Source organism: Pteropus vampyrus, unplaced genomic scaffold (assembly GCF_000151845.1).
Source record: "Pteropus vampyrus isolate Shadow unplaced genomic scaffold, Pvam_2.0 Scaffold103, whole genome shotgun sequence".
Classification (NCBI taxonomy): domain Eukaryota; kingdom Metazoa; phylum Chordata; class Mammalia; order Chiroptera; family Pteropodidae; genus Pteropus; species Pteropus vampyrus.
Window position 1 is genome coordinate 4,292,008 of NW_011888884.1, and position 16,971 is coordinate 4,308,978.

Genomic DNA, 16,971 nt, shown 5'->3' on the forward strand with positions numbered 1-16,971 from the left:
AAAGCTCTGTCACATTCTTTACATAATATCTCGTTATAACATTTTAAAAATGCCCAGAAAAATGTGACATATAATGTTAAGTTCTTTAAGAACACGAATACTACTTATGTACTTTTATATCCTTTATGGCGTCTAGCACTGAGAGTATAATTAATAAAAATAACTTCTACTTCACATGAATAATTCAAAGCCTATTACAATATATCTATGTAAGCAAAATTTGCATAATTAATCTCTCTTCCACCCAGAACATATTCTTGTCTCCACCTGCCCAAAACCAAACAATCCTTCTCAGTGTAACTCGACTGTCTACTCCAGAAGCCCTCCAGTGAAAGTCACCTTGCTCTACAAATAAACTTCTGATGGCACATGGCATATTCAACCAGGTTTTCTGGTCACTTTTCGCTTTCCTCACTGGTGATGTCATTCATTCAGACATCAATAATTATTAACCTAAATGACTGTCAAATAAATTAAAATCTTAAGATTTCCATTTTTATAAATGTTCTTTTCAATAAGCTGGGTAAATGAATTGTTCATCTGGTAGTATAGCCTTAGATAAATAACTAAGGAGAAATTAAATACAGAGAGACCTCTGAAAAAGCATTTTGGTCATTTGTCAGTCAGTCGACAAACACATATTAAAAATCTACTATGTTCACCAGATACAATGCTAGGGATGCAGTGATGAATAAAACACAACTAGTTCCTACCCTCACAAAGTTTAAAAGTATAGTGTACATGTCTCATATTCCTTTTTAGACAACAAATCTTGAGAAGAGAGTTTGGATCATTGTTCAAAGTTTATACACACATCTGTATCCTCGAATGAGCCTCATTCTTGTATTCAACAATATACTACCTGAATACACCTGAATACACCTCTCAACAGTATTCAGCACAACTGAGCAGTCCATCCTTCTTAACACCATTCTTGGTTTTCCTCTTATTTATTAATTAGCCACTTTTTGTCAGTTCCTCATTCTGGATCTTCCTTCTCTTAAACATTAAAGAACCTCATGGCTCTGCTCTCACTCTTGTCTCACTCTGTTTTCCTCCCTCTGATATAACTGCCTCCTAAGTTAATTTATAAATTTAATACGATCTCAATAAAAATACCAACAAGTTTTTTATGGAGTAAGATCAACTGCTATTAAAGTTCATGCCAGTATGCAAAACTAGCTGGGGGAAAATTGAAAAAAAAAAACCCAAATATGCAAAAACAGCCAGAAAACATTGAAGAAAAAATTCAACAGTGCATGATTCTTCCCAACCTCATAAACAGATTGTATAGCCAGACTTTTAATTTTTCGCAATCTGATAAGTGAGAAATGGTATCTGATTGTTATTTTAATTAATATTTCTCAAATTATAAGTGAATTTCACGTTTTTTCACGTTTGAGGGATATCTTCATATCTTTTCTGAATGAATTATCTGTTGATAACTTCCTTTTCATTTTTAAAGGAACAAATAAATCTCTTAATTTTTAAGAGGTTATATATTAGGAATACAATGTGATATATATTTTCAAGTATTTTATCACAGTTTGACAGCTGTATTTTGACTTACTCACAGTATTTTTGCCAAGCAACTTTTTAAAAAATGTTATGAAGTCAAACTTATCAATCTTTTCTTTAGAGAAAAAGAACGAAGTAAGCCCAAAGTAAGTATACAAGGAAGGAAATAATACAGACCTGATATTAGTGAAATAGAAAATAGAAAACAACAAAACCAAAGGTCAGGTCTTTCAAACAAATTAATAAAATTGATCGGTGAACCGACATTGCCCAAAATACAATATATAAATAGCCAGTAAGCACATGAAAAGATGTTCAAATCTCAAGCCATCAGAGAAGTGCAAAATAAAACTAAAATGAGATACCAGTACACACCTATAAAATAGCTAAAGTTATAAAGGCTAACAATATCAAAATATTAGCAAGGATGTAGGACAACTCGAACTCTCATATGTTGCTGGTAGAAATGCTGGTGGGTACAATAATTTTGAAAAACAGTATGTCAATTTTGTAAGAAGTTAAACATGTTTTTTATATGACCCAGCAATTCCTCTCCTAGTTATTTATGCAAGAGAAATGAAAATATATGTCCACACAAAGTATACATGTTCATAGCACCCTTACTCATAACTTGATTCAAACAATCAAAAACAATCCAAATCCACTGTGGTATGTAATGCTATTTAGCAATAAAAGGAATTTGCAACATCATGGGTAAATCTCAAAAACATTATGCTGTACAAAGGAAGTCAGACATAAAAGATACATACTATATGATTGCATTTACATGAAATCTGAGAAAAGAAAAATCTATAGTGACAGAAAGTGGATAAGCAGTACCCTGGGGCCATGAACTGGTTGAAATTTACTGGGGCAGCACACAAGAAACATTTCAAATAGAAACATTCCCTATCTTGATTGTGGTCATGGTTTCACAGGTACATTAGTCTGTCAAAACTCATGAAAATATACTTTTAAAATGAATATATTTTATAATATGTAAATTATACTTCAATAAAGTTGATTTTTTAAAAAAATTTAAAGGAGCTTATTCCTAAGTATTTTTTAATGAATATTAAATGTTATTTTGCTAAAACGTCTTTTAAAGAGATCCTGATGAAACTGGGCTCTGTACCACACTTTGGGGAACTACCGTAGGTTACACCTAGAAATAAAATTAGGACACGAGATGTGTGAATTTTCAACTTTATCAGGTATTACCAACCTGCTCTCCCAAGTTGTTCCTGTCTATACTTTCTGTCTAAATTCCTTCAAAATAGTTCATACGCTTTGACTCCACTTCCTCTTATTCACCTCTTTCTATTACAATCATTTTTCTATTCTCTACCCACATGACTGAACAGAACAACAAAACCACAAAATTAACTACACACAGATAAACTTCTGACAAGATTAATCAAGAAAGAATAGAGGAACTTTCTCCTTGGCTGTGACAGAATAGCTGGTTCCAGACTATCCTTCCAGGCATAAAAACCATAAAATTGACAAAATACATGAGGCAACTATTTTCAGGCACTGGACAATAGACAATGTAGGAATGATCCATTTGAAAAGGGAAACTGATGAAATGGTCCCCACATTCACCCTCATTTCTGCCTCAGAGCAGAGCTAGAACTGAAACAGGCGGCAGAAACAGGAGGCAGAAACTGACCAGAATCTGCAGGGCAGGGAATCCAAGAGGAAGAAGCCAGGCAGGCTTGAGAGCCAAGAAAGGAGACTCCTGGTATCTTTATGGGATGGTGCCACAAGTCCTTGGCTTAGGGCTAGGCTGTACATGTCAAGAGTGAGACTACCCCCGGTTTACCACATAGTGGCTTCTAGTGGGTTGAGATGACAAGAGATACCAGAGGTTAAGCAATGCCGGGGGCATTTACGTTCTCCTTCTAACTCTCATTACTTTTATGCTTGTATTATTAGCATCTTTGTATATGCCAACACACTGGATTATTATCCAAAACAAACACACAATGCAAACTTTCTGACTATATAAATAATACAAGAAAGAGCAAAGTAAAAAAAAATAATTATTGGCAAACTTTTCTCTGTATATTTTGTAAATTCATTTTTCATATCTAAGAAATAAAAAAACCATAGTGGCTACTCAGAAGCAAATGACAAGCCATTTAAAAATCAGTATAAATCTAAAGGGAATTTAGGCAAATGAATGAGTCAAAAATGAATACTCTATTTAGAAATTGGTGGATATTGAGGAAAATGTTGAGAAACATTATTCTAATTAGGGGGATAATATTCTAATTACGAAAATGTTGAGGAATATTATGAGAAAAGTTCAATATTATGTTATTATATTTTAAATTACCTTTTTCATTACCACTTTGTAATGTAGTGTTTAAGTTTAGATGCTATAATAAAGAATTACATGTCTGGCAATAATTGTAAGAAAAATTATCATTTTTATTCCACAAATTAGGCCTTCAATGAAAACTGACCTTTGCAATTCAAAAATTTGATACCAGAGCTACTTATTCTTATGAAACCCACAATACATGTTCATTTTCTTTAAAGATTAAAGTTAGAAAATCAAAAATTATAGTAATTCTCAACACTCTTATGATGAAAACACCCTACCAACTAAGAGTAGAAGGAAACTGACTTCCTCAATCTGATGATGGGCATCTACAAAAGCCCTACAGCTAATACCATAATTAATAGTGAAAGACTGAGCGCTTTCTCCCCAAGATCAGGAAGAAGACGAGGATGTTCATTCTCTCTATTTCTATTCATCCCTGTACTGGAGCTTCTACCCAGGGCAAGAAAATGATAAAAAAGACATGCGAATTAGAAAGGAAGAAGTAAAACTACCCTATTTGCAGGTGATATGATCTTGAATATAGAAAGTCCTAAGGCATACACACACACACACACACACACACACACACACCCCTTACTGAGCTAATGGAGGAGTTCAGCAAGGTTACAGAATATAACATCAATATACAAAAATCAATTTTATTTCTACACATCTGCTTGCAACCTGAAATAAAAATACAATTCTATTTACTATAGCATCAAAAAGAATAAAATACTTAAGAATAAATTTAACAAAAGAAGTATAAGACATGTACACTAAAAACGCTATTGAAAAAAATTTACTTCTGGGTATTTATCCAAAAAAATCCAAAACACTAATTCAAAAAGATATATGCACACCTATGTTCATTGCAGCAGTATTTACAATAGCCAAGATATGAAAGCAACCTAAATGCCTTTCAATAGATGAATAGATAAAGAAGATGTGGTACATATATACAATGGAATATTACTCAGCCATAAAAAAAAAAAGAATGAAATCTTACCATTTGTGACAACGTGGATAGACCTGGGAGATATCATGCTAAATGAAAGAAGTTAGATAAAGAAAGACAAACACCATATGATCTCACTTATATGTCAAATCTAAAGAACAAAATAAATGAATTAATGAAACAGAAACAAACTCATAGATGCAGGGAACAAGCTGATAGTTGCCAGATGGGAGGGGAGGTGGGTGGAAGGGTGAAAAGGGTGAAGGGATTAAGAAGTACAAATTGGTAGTTCTGAAATAGTCATGGGAATGTAAAGTAAAGCATAGGGAATATAATCAATAATATAGTAATAACTATGTATAGTGCCATGTGGGTACTAGTTAGGAGGATCACTTCATAAATTATACAAATGTCTAACCACTCCGTACACACCTGGAACTAATATAAAATAAAACTGAATGTCAACTGTAATTTTAAAATAAAAAAAGAGAGAGAAAAAAGGTGAAGGGGAATAAGAGGTTCAAACTTCTAGTTATAAAACAAGCCATGGGGATGTGGTGTACAGCCTAAGGAATATAATCAATAATACTGTGATTGCGTCCAGTGTCAGATGGTTGCTGGACTTATCATGGTAATCACTTCTTAAGGCACATAAATGGTAAATGACTATGGTGTACACCTGAAATTAATACAATATTATGTTAGCTATATTTTAATAAAAAAATCTTTAAAAAAAAAATTAAAGAAGGCCTAAAAAAAAGGGAAGACATCTACGTTAATGGATTGGAAGATTTAATATTGTTAGGATGACAATGCTCTCCAAATTGATTCTATAAAGAAAGATTCAACGCAATTCCTATGAAAATATGAGCTGGCCTTCTTTGCAGAATTGTCAAGTTAATTCTAAAATTCATATGGAAATTTAAGTGACCCAGAATGGTCAAAACGACCCTAAGAAAAAGTCAGAGGACGTGCATTTCTCAATTTCAAAACTAACTACAAAGCCAAAATAATTAAGACGGTGTGGTACTAACACAAGGATAGGCATATAGATGAATGGGATAAAACTTTACATTTATAGTTAATTGATTTTCAACAAGGGTGCCGAGACAATTCAACGAGGCAAAGAACAGTCTTTTCCAATAAAAAGTACTGGGATAACTAGATATCCACATGTAAAAGAATGAAGTTAGATACTTTTTTTCATACCATACACAAAAATTAACTCAAAATAGATCATAGAGCTAACTTTTTGACCTTAGATTTGACAATGGTTTCTTAGATACACCAAAAGCATACATGACCAAAAAAAAAGGTAAATTAGGACTTGATCAAAATTTTAAAATTTTGGGCTTCCAAGGACACTGTCAAGAAAGTGAAAAGCCAACCCACAGAATGGGAGAAAACATCTGAGAACCAGAAATGTAATAGTGTCTAATACTCAGAATATATATTTTAAAAAATCTTGCAGTTATCATTAAAAAGACAAATAACGAAATAAAAAATGGGCAAATGATCTGAATAGACATTTATCCAAAGAAGATATACAAATGACCAATAAGCACATGAAAAGAACTCAACATCATTAGTCATCAGGAAAATCTAAATCAAAATAACAATGAGATGTCACATAAGATAGCTCTAATAAAAAAAGATAAGCATTGGTAAAGACATAATGAAATTAGAACTCGCATATATTCCTGGAGGAAATGCAAAATGATGAAGCCACTTTAGTTAATTCCTCAAAAGGTTAAACATAGAATACGATATGATCTAGTAATTCCATTCCTATATGATATACCCAAGAGAAATGTAACACTCCACACAAGAACTTGTACATGAATGTTCATAGCTCATTACTCATATTAGCCAAAAAGTAAAACAACCCAAATATCCATCAACTGATGGATAAAATGTTGTCTATCCACACAATGAAATATTATTTGGCAATAAAAAAGAATAACATAAAGATACACATTGCAACATGAATGAACCTCAAAAACATTATGCTAAGTGAAAGAAACCAGTCACAAGACCACATATTGTATGATTCCACTTACATGAAATGTCATAATAGGCAAATTTATAAACAGAAGGTAGATTAGTGGTTGCTTACAGTTGGAGGGATTGAGGGAAAATGTGAAGCGACTGATAATGGGTATGAGGTTTATTTTTGGGGAGATGAAAAGATTCTAATACTGATTGTGGTAATGGCTATACGATTCTGTGACAAGACTGAAAACCACTGAATCGTACACTTTAAATGGATGAATTGTATGGCATGTATACATATATCTCAGTAAGGCTGTTACAAAGAAATACATACAGCTCAAAATTTGAGGACTGGAAGAGGAGGGCACATGTGAAGAGATTTTTGCCTCAGATATTTGCATTACTTGAATTATTGCCACAGAACACCTCCACTGCAGAGATTACTGAAACAGAAATAAATGATCTCTATAGTGACTTGGTTCTCTCTAAGATATAAATTTATGTAAAATATAAACCGCTTCCTTTAAGAATCCTATAGATAAGTTTTTAGCCAAAAAAAATCTAGGCTGTGATAGAGTTAATTATCTATAAAATTTCTCTAGGATTCAATGATCATCTTATTTTAAAATCAACTGTCTAGCTGTGAATAAGGAACAATATCTAATAATGGTAAGAATAACAATTATCAGAATTAGCTTCATGATAAAGCCGCAAATATAATTCATAAGATGTGTCAGACACAGTGATAGAATGACATACATCATCTCCCATCCTTTCAATGATCGTACAATGACGATGTGGAAATCGGGATTCAGAGACACTGAGTGACTTGCCCATTCAGGGATTAGAGAACAAAGCTACGTTTGAACTTAAGACTACTTGTCTCTAAAAACTGTGATCTTACATCATACTATCTTCTATCCTCCAGAAGGAATAAAGTTTCCAACCAGACAATAGTAACAGAAAGGCTGACCACAAATATGTCCAAATTATAAAGTTCAAAATTTTAAAGCTCAAAGGAACCTCAGAAAACATCTACCCAAGTACCTCATTTTACAAATGAGACAACACTATCAGGCCATCTGCAAGTCTTTTCTTATAGCCTCAGCATAAATCAAATGAGGAATCATAGGAGAACTATGTTTCAGAAAGCCATGGATGTGCTGAATAAATTCCCCAAAGTTCACCTTTTTAGACTGTAATAACAATAAAAAATAAATGTTCCTGTTACTTGCCTTGTACGCAGAATTCTGGTTACACAGAATTTGTAATCTTGATTCCCTGCTACTCTGAACTCTTACCTTTGTGGTCACGAGAAATATGGTATAGCAGAACATAAGATTATGCTTTGATATTGCCAGATGCTTGGTGTGCTGGAATGTGAAGATAACCGACCCCAGCAGGGTTACCTTGGCAGGGCTGAAAATAAAACACACTTTGAGTCAGTAAGTAATAAACATGATCCATATCTATATTTCTCAAAGAGTACTCTGCAAAATATTAATTTAATGAGTTAATAATACATGTAACACAAAAACAAGTTCTGTGAATATACGTATAAAGTTTTGAAAATGCTAAGTTGTATAAAATTAAAAACCTTTCTTCACAGTACAAAGTATCAGAGATTTTAGAATGTTCATAAATATTATGTACACTTCTATATGCAATATTTCTGAAACAAATTTGACCATATAACACTTTTTCATAAGGAATCTAAAGTCCCATGTTCAACAGAACGATTTGGGAAAAGGAGATTAGTCCTGAAAAACCTTACAGTACAAAACAGGCTCCTTCGGTAGGATGGGGGAAGGAAAAGCAAGCCCTGATCTGTAGCATTTTCTCTTTTGCATTGTGTAAACACTCCCATCACCACCAACTTCAGGCTGCCATGTGGAAGGGACACACAGCTGGCTCTCATACAACGGTGAGGGCCAACTCCAGCACATTGCCTGGATAACTCCAGCAGAGAATATTAGCATTAGCCAGTATCTTAATAAATTAATGCTGAATGTTTAAAGTCTATAATATAATGTTAATCCACAAATAAGAAGCAATACTTTCATGTCATATATTTGCCACATTTAAAGTATATCAATAAACAGATCATTATCTAGCTCTTTATGATTACAACTAGAAAAAGATAAATTAATAAACTCTTTGAATGCCACACTGCAAAATATGACATCTAAAAGTTGCTATAAGCCATTTTATTAAAAAAAAAAAAGTTATTTATTTAATTATTACAATCTAAGGACTGAGTTCAAAACAGGGTTAGGTTTGGGCAACGGGAGTCTGGACCTCACTTAACAATGACTGGACAGCATTCCTGTTTTGGAAAAGTGGTCTCTAAACTTCTTGACTATACATCCCTATTGATAAAAAAAAAAAAAAGTGTTGTAAGACACTCCCTAATATAAGTTTATAAATTACATACATGTACAACTGTATTATAAAATGTATACCAAATTGACATTTTAATATGATGAGATAAAACAAAAGAAATTAGATTTGTCTAAATGCCATTTGTTACTCTGTTTCTAACAGTTTGGTTTCTGCGCCATCATGCCTCATCATGGGCATCCTCTTAGCATACCCACATTCCATTTCGGGTATGTGTTCTCTGAGAGCACAAATTCAGAAGCACTGAATCTGAGTAACAAGGATTACAGACAATAAATTGGTGCAGGGTATTGGAGAACAGCTGGGATTTAGGGAAAAGTCAGTGGGATTGATTGGGAAGATCAGGAAGCACTTAGAAACTTATTAAATGTTTCCTATGAAACTAGTAAACAAGCTAATTGCTTCCAAAATACAGTGGTGAAATGGGCATAGGATAACAGTTGTAGGCATTCCCACTCCAAAAGGGAGAGAATGGAAGAAAGTAGTCACTGTTCCTATGCAAATTCAAAATCCAGCAGGGCAATTCCATTAGATTTTAAGGTCTGGGAATAATCCTCTGTGGCTTGAGGCTCTATCCTCTGATTATGCAGTTCTGGACCTCTGCACTCATGACTCTGGACTTTGCACCTGTGACTCCAACCTGTGTGCCTGGCCTCAGGTCTCTAGGCTCACAGCTCCCACCTTGAAGCTATCCTTCCTTTTCCTTGTCGGGTAGCATACGTTTGCAGCTAAGCACTTTTATCAGCTAGTTTCCTGCCTGCAAAATTTTGAGAGTCTGACAGCCTTCTTTTATTTCATCTTGTCTCTGTCCTTTTCAGTCCAAGCTGGCAGTGTTCCTGCTGATATAACATTTTCAAAGACCTTGCGGGTCTCCTGTATATGACACAGGGATCCATGCCATTAGTCAGATGGTCCTCCACAGATCTTTCCCATATAATCTAATTTCTATTCCTGGTTTCTGCTGTGATAGCTGAATTGAGTCCATGAGTCACCTGCCTAATCTCTTAACATTAGTAAAATTGTCCAGCCACACCCTGACTTTCTCTCTACAGCTGGTTTTCCTAGAAACAAATCTCCTAATTTTGTCATCTTTTGCAATCTGGATAGGCTGAGAATTTCCCAAATCATCAAGTATTGGTTTCTTCGTTTAGCAGTTATTCCCTGAATTCAACTCTTCCCTCTCAGACTGTATTATAAGCAGCAAAAAGAAACCAGTCCAAACTTCAACACTTTACTTCAACATCTCCTCAGCTAAATATCTAAGTTCATTGCTTACAAGTTATGTTTTCCACAATTCAGCTAAGTTTTCTGCCACTATTAACCATATCAGAGTAACATATCATCTCTCCTCCAGTTTCTAATATCATGGTCCTCATTTCCTTCTAAGCCCTCACCAGCACCTCTGACATTCATATTTCTACCAACATTCTGTTTATGACAATATATGTATTCTAAGACCAAATAGGCTTTTTCTATTAAGCAAAAGTATTTGCTAATAGGTATATGAGAACTTAAATATATATACACACATACACAAAATACTGTAATGAACTAATGCTCTACCTTGCCTGACAAATTATAACTCATTCATTCATTCATTCACTCATTCATATTTATTGAGTATCTACTATGTGGTTTGTACTTGGGATACAAAAGCAATCAAAAAGGACAAAAATCCCCGTCCTTGGCATCTTATATTTTTTGAAGCATGGGGGGAAAGCCAAGGAGAAGAGGAGGATAAGTAAGTTATAGAATATGATAAATGCTGTGGGGAATTAAAAGAAAAATAGAGGGAAATATTCCAATTTTTAAAGCAGGGTAGTCCGCAGTAAGGTGAGCTCTAAGAAAATACTTTGAGCAAAGCAAATAAGAGAGTTAGCCACTAAGGATAAAGGTTCTAGGCAAAGAGAAAAGATAGTGTCAAACCAGGCCACACTTAGCTTTTTCAAGAAAAGAGTGCAGTAAACAAGGGAGAGAATAGTAAGAGATGAAGTCAAAGCAAACTGGGTGTGGGGGGAGAGGCAAAACTTGGAGGGTCTTGTAGGCCATTTGGGGGAGTCACTGAACAAAGGAGAAACACAATTTGATTTCAGTCTTAAAGCCCCAAAATGGTTTAAAAAGACATTTCAAGGTATAAACTCAAAATGAGAAAAACTTCCCCTTAATTACACTAACACCTTATTTATAACTTATTATCAACCAACGCTCCTTTGTTCTATTTCTAAATCACCTTATCCAAGCTTTAAGAAGTGCTTTCTAAGTTAAATAGCCTGGTATTTGTTGATTCACTCAAATATACACATCATCATCCATATTGCTTTTCAACCTTCATTTTTAATCCAGATATTCTAATGAGCTTATTTTTACATAAAGCCTTTCTTCACCTTGCTTATTATGGACACTATTCCCTAAGTCTTTCTTCTTGAATTGTGGCAACAGTAACCATATTTCTCTATTTCATTTTCAGGTGCATTGGGATACATCTGAGACTTATTTAAGACTGAGTCAGTGTCTTTAGAAAACATCTAACAATTAGATTCTCTTAAATAGACAGAAAAGGTAGCTTGCAACGTACAAGGAGAGAATGGGTTATTTCCTCTAATCTTTTTCTTACTTTTATATGCAATTAAGCTCAACTTTCACTTTTAAAGCAACAGGGCTTTATGACAACGTATTGATTCGTTCCCCGAAGCTTGAAATTTTAGCAACAGAACTATGTATGATTTGAAATCTGGGTGATGTTATTAATAAAAATGCCAAGAGCCTGCAACTGATTCATTTCCATCTAGAAAAGTTTATTCCTACGTAAGTCTCTCTCCATAAATACACACTCTTCCCATAAGTCTACAACAATACGAGAATTTTTGTTTTGTTTTATTTTCTAAGGAGAGGAACCCACAGAGAAAAGTATCAATATTTATTTTAAAAATTACATTTGAGAGAGCAGATTTGTGAAAGAAAAAGTTTCCTGGTTTTCTTCTCATCATCATTACTATTTTATTTTTCACCTATATTTCATCCACAGTTAGAGTCCCCAAAATGTTTTTAAAGAGAAATTTGGTAAAAAATTTAAGGATAAAAAGAAGGGTCTCAGTATAGTTTATACCAACTCACTAGGACATCTTCAGCCATTCATCATCTTGTGGTTTCCAACCTCCTTTTACTAACTGCTCAAAATTCGTGATAATGCTACCACCTGCACCTAAAAATAAGAAAATAAAACAAGAATCTTTAGCCATATTTTCTAGATAAAATATCTGAAACAAAGCCAGAATTTTATCTCCTGACTTAAAATTCCAGGAGGATCCCCAAAATATAACTTTGGAGAGGAAGAAAAAAAGCTGTCTTGCACGTTTATGGCACAGACACTACTGCAATGCTTCCCTTTCACCAGCATGGCAACTGCCCATGGTACCGTAATTTAGGTTAAAATTGGGGCCTCAGACACAGAGATGTGCCTAGAGGTCTGTTTCAAACCTGAAAATTAAATCCTATGCTTTATCATTTCCATCTTTCGTATTAGTTTTAGAGGCAATACACTATAACAAGGGATTGGAGAAATTTGTTCAATTCCTACATACAAACACACCCAACTATAAAAGTAAGTGATGCAAGGTAAATATGAACCCATAATCGATCATATTTATTATTTCTGATTATTCAGGATGGGAAAAAAACAGCTTTTTTTTTTATGTACACCACATATTTTATCATGCAAACTTGTTTTATTTATGGTGGCACTACAACTTAATTATGAAGCCCTCTGGTTCTGGGACTACTAATCAAACCAATCATAAGAATTTTACATTGCAAGATAATCAGGCTCAAAATAATGGCTGATGGCTAGTACTATTGAAAAGTGCTAGTTTTGAATTAACTTTACTAGCCAACAAAAACAAGGCTTCTATTCTCCAAAAAGATTTTGTTATTAAAGTTATCCCCATAAAGTAACAAGAAAACTGTTCAATAGTTGTAATATACCAATAACAGAATATTTATGAACACATACTGTTAATATTACCTCGGGCCCATCCAATAGCTATCATGACTATCCAGCCATTTTTGTAATAGCTATTAGCATGTGTGACTCCACCTACTATTTTCCAAGTTCTGGTCACTTCCTTCATTCCCGCAGCCAAGAGTTGAACAGGTAGGAAAGAATAGCCCCGGGAAACTAGGTCACATGGGCAAAAAAAAATAATATACCTGAAATTAAAATTTAAATATTTTAATATATAAGTGGAATCAGAAGAATAGAAATAAAAATCCAGCACGTCAGCAATAACAATTTGGCAAAACATAACAAACATATAAACGTAAACTTAAAATCCATAAAAACGTAGAATTTGAATACAAGATCACAGATTGGGTAGAGTCGATTTTTTTTTTAATTGCATGAAGCAAAAAAGTCATAATCCAAGGGGAATTTCATCTTGTTTGGACTTGTGAATACTTATGTATGCTAAAGTATTTGTAAGTTTCTAATTTGTGCCGCTCCTCTTCTAGAAGCTAAGTGCTAAATCCACTTGGACAGCGGTCCCCAACTTTTTTGGCACCAGGGATCCATGCTCCCATGAGAATCTAGTGCCTGATGATGTGAGGTGGAGCTGAGATGGTGATGCTGGTGCTGGGGAGCAGCTGCAAATACAGATGAAGCTTCACTGGCTCACCCGCCACTCACCTCCTGCTGTGCGGCCCAGATTCTAACAGGCCATGGACAGGTATCTGTCCGTGGCCCAGGGGTTGGGGACCCCTGCACGAACAAAATAAAGCAAATTCATTATCACTTCTAGGGAAGGGACTTCTCTAGTGAGTGTCTTTTTTCCTCTGGGAAAAGGAATTAGAAAAGGCCCTTGGTAGCTGAGCAAGTGCTGCATTTCAACCTCACTGACATCTTCACCTGTGCCCCTTTGTGCTGTACATAAACTGCAACCTATACAAAGAAAGGTCATAGCTTTCAGGGAAACAGATTTGTATTGAGGAAAAACATACTTTCATACAGCTGAAAGAATATGAAGCTTGTTCTTCAATTTAGTTGAGTTAGCTTAAGTTTTAACCAATTAAATTGTTATATTAGTTTAAGAATTCACTCCTCCTCAGATAAATTATTTTTCGAAGCTTCATTTGTTATAAGCGTCTGTTCCAACAGTTTAGCAGTAGTGTTAAAGTGGAGAACACACTACTTTTCCCCCCCATTCCTAAAATACTCTCTGGCAGACAATTTTGTGCTTAAAGCAGAACATATCTTCTTTCTAATGCAGTTATATGGAATACACTGCACAAAGAAGTATTTTTTTTCTTCTAAAAGAAGTTATTAATCTTATCGCAATTCATAATTCATATAGTAAGAATTCCCAAAATTATTCATGGAATATGAAATCTATTTGCCAAAATACTGCTTCAGAGACCCAACACAAGATATAATGATTTGTTTGGCCTGAGGTACTCTTTCTTCTTTATCTCCACTTACCAATTCCTTCCTATTCTTCAAGGTCTCACTCAAATACTACCATATGCACTGACTCTGGGAGTTTTGTTTTATTTAATATTCTCAGTTCAGACTAAATTCTAATGGCTCTGTGTAACTAAAACAATTGGTTCCTATGCCTCATTATAGTTCTTTATTACACATTTTTCTTTATAAAATACAAAGGCTGCAATGTTCATAATAAATTATGTATAATAGTCCTTAGATAGCAGGAATCATTCATCTTGTTATCCTCTCAGCATGAAGAAAAGTAGTCCTGAATTACATCACTTATTAACAGTTAATCTTGAGGTAAAATACAAAATATATCAAAGAATCAGGTAATAATTAAAAAGTTTGATAGAAAGAAAGAAATTATCTGACCACAGTAAACAGCTTTTGGAAAATGACTGGTATGATTTTAAAATTTTACATGTTCATATATTTTCCAAGTCTCTATATACTTTTCTCTTTAAATATAGAACAAACTTTCAAAAAGTTAGTTAGGTACTGGGAAAAATTAGTTATACTTAAATAAGCAATTTTTAAATGTATTTTTAAATAAATAAAAATATTCTGGTATCCACTGTAGATTAAGAAAGGGAGATTTGGTTTCAAAAATAAAACAAACAAAAACAAAAGAACACAAATGACCCCAATTTCATTCTTTCAGTGAAACTATCTTCTACATTAGTTAAAAACTTATACTATTATATAAGCAGTCTTGGACTTTTTATGTTAAATTATGTAACATTATGGCATACCATCTAAAATTTGTAATTATTCCTATTTTTTAATAAATAAATCTTTATTCTATTTAATCAGATATTTCTAAAATATACCTATAATAAGCTAACATTTTAAACAGAAAAGTTTTTGTTTCAAGTGTTAGTCACAAAGCAAAAGGACAATTGTTCATGGTGCTAAGTAGACTTATAAGTAAACATATCAGACCAATGCTCCTTAGCCGACCATTTCTGCTATATAATACAAGTGAGCTTTCTAAAATTCCTTTAATGAATCACTCAGCGAACACTCATTAAGCAGTCATCATGTCCTTCCTGCAAAAATTATTATTTCACCTCTAACTAAAATTCATCACATGTAACGAATTTTAACTTATAAAGTAACTAAAGAAAATATATCAGAAAAGAATAAAAGGAACATATTCGACAAGAAATGGAATGAGAAAGCAACTAGTTTCTCATGCATCTTAAGTCGCTTTGGTTAATGAAGAGGAAAAAAATAACAAGAATTGTGCTAAGTAACAGAAGTTAGTCTAAAACAGGTTACAAACAGGATACTAAGCCATGGACGAATGACATCTAAATGAGTTTAAGTAGGAAAGATGAAAGTAGAAGTTAGGTTAATACTAAGAGTTGAGCAGAAAGAAGTTTCCCATGGTTAGGCACTGAGAACTCTTATTGTCATTCTACTATTAATTCCACTCCTCTGACTATTAAAGACAGTTTACTTAAGCAAGCCAAACAGAAATAAATACAGTTCACATTAGTCTAATATGATGGCTTTGCTCTTCTTTTTATTAAATAACTTCATATGCTTTGAAAAAGACCATTGCAGGATGACAGACCTGTAAAACTATCTTTTATTGTATTCTTCCTCAGAAAAATGCAGTCTCGGTTATGCAAATATGCACTATATAATAGATACTTGGAAGTTTAAGGAAAAAAACTGGGATACAAAAATCAATACAAGAAAAATCAAAATATTTTTGATTTTCAAAAAGAAAAATCCTTTGAAAGTATAGTCTTCCAGTTGTTCCCCTTAGCCAGTAGATGGTGCTCATCTCCAGATGTGAGCACTGAGCGGCACCCTTTCCAAGAAGTACATTCACAGAATCCCTTAGTTTAGCTTGCTACAGACTTTAAAGTACATTCCAAACACCATTTTATCTCTCAAATTAAAATCAAATGAATATTACAAATATGTTCTCAACATTAAAACCTCAAAAAAGAAAACAGTAAAATACACTGTGTCTTTTAAGCAAATATCATTTTGTATTTAAGGGTCTGTGAGGGCAAAGACAATATTTTCATTTCCAGAGTCCGAAACAATCTACCACATAAGCACAGGCTAACAGGGCTAGATTCCCTAGGTCTGAATTCTGGCTGCAGCTGCTAGATATCTGTGATATCCTGGGGAAGTTATTTAACTCTTCTGACATCAGTTACATCATATGTTAAATGAGAATAAAATAGTATGTACTTTACAGAGTTTTTGTGTAAAGCACTTAGAAAAGTGTCTGGAACATAGTAAATTCAACATCAGTGGTTACTATTGTTGTTT

General features: G+C 33.7%; 1 protein-coding gene across 2 annotated transcripts in view; it reads right to left on the reverse strand.

The window, feature by feature from the left end:
- Positions 1 to 16,971, reverse strand: part of TMEM38B (transmembrane protein 38B) — a 51,134-nt gene that overhangs the window by 8,925 nt on the left and 25,238 nt on the right. For both annotated transcript variants that reach the window (XM_011364955.2, XM_011364956.2), the window contains 3 exons: positions 13,219 to 13,403; positions 12,312 to 12,399; positions 8,099 to 8,216 (listed from right to left, as the gene is read on the reverse strand). In XM_011364955.2, coding sequence (XP_011363257.1) covers positions 8,099 to 8,216; positions 12,312 to 12,399; positions 13,219 to 13,403 — 391 coding nt within the window. The remainder of the gene's footprint in view (positions 1 to 8,098; positions 8,217 to 12,311; positions 12,400 to 13,218; positions 13,404 to 16,971) is intronic.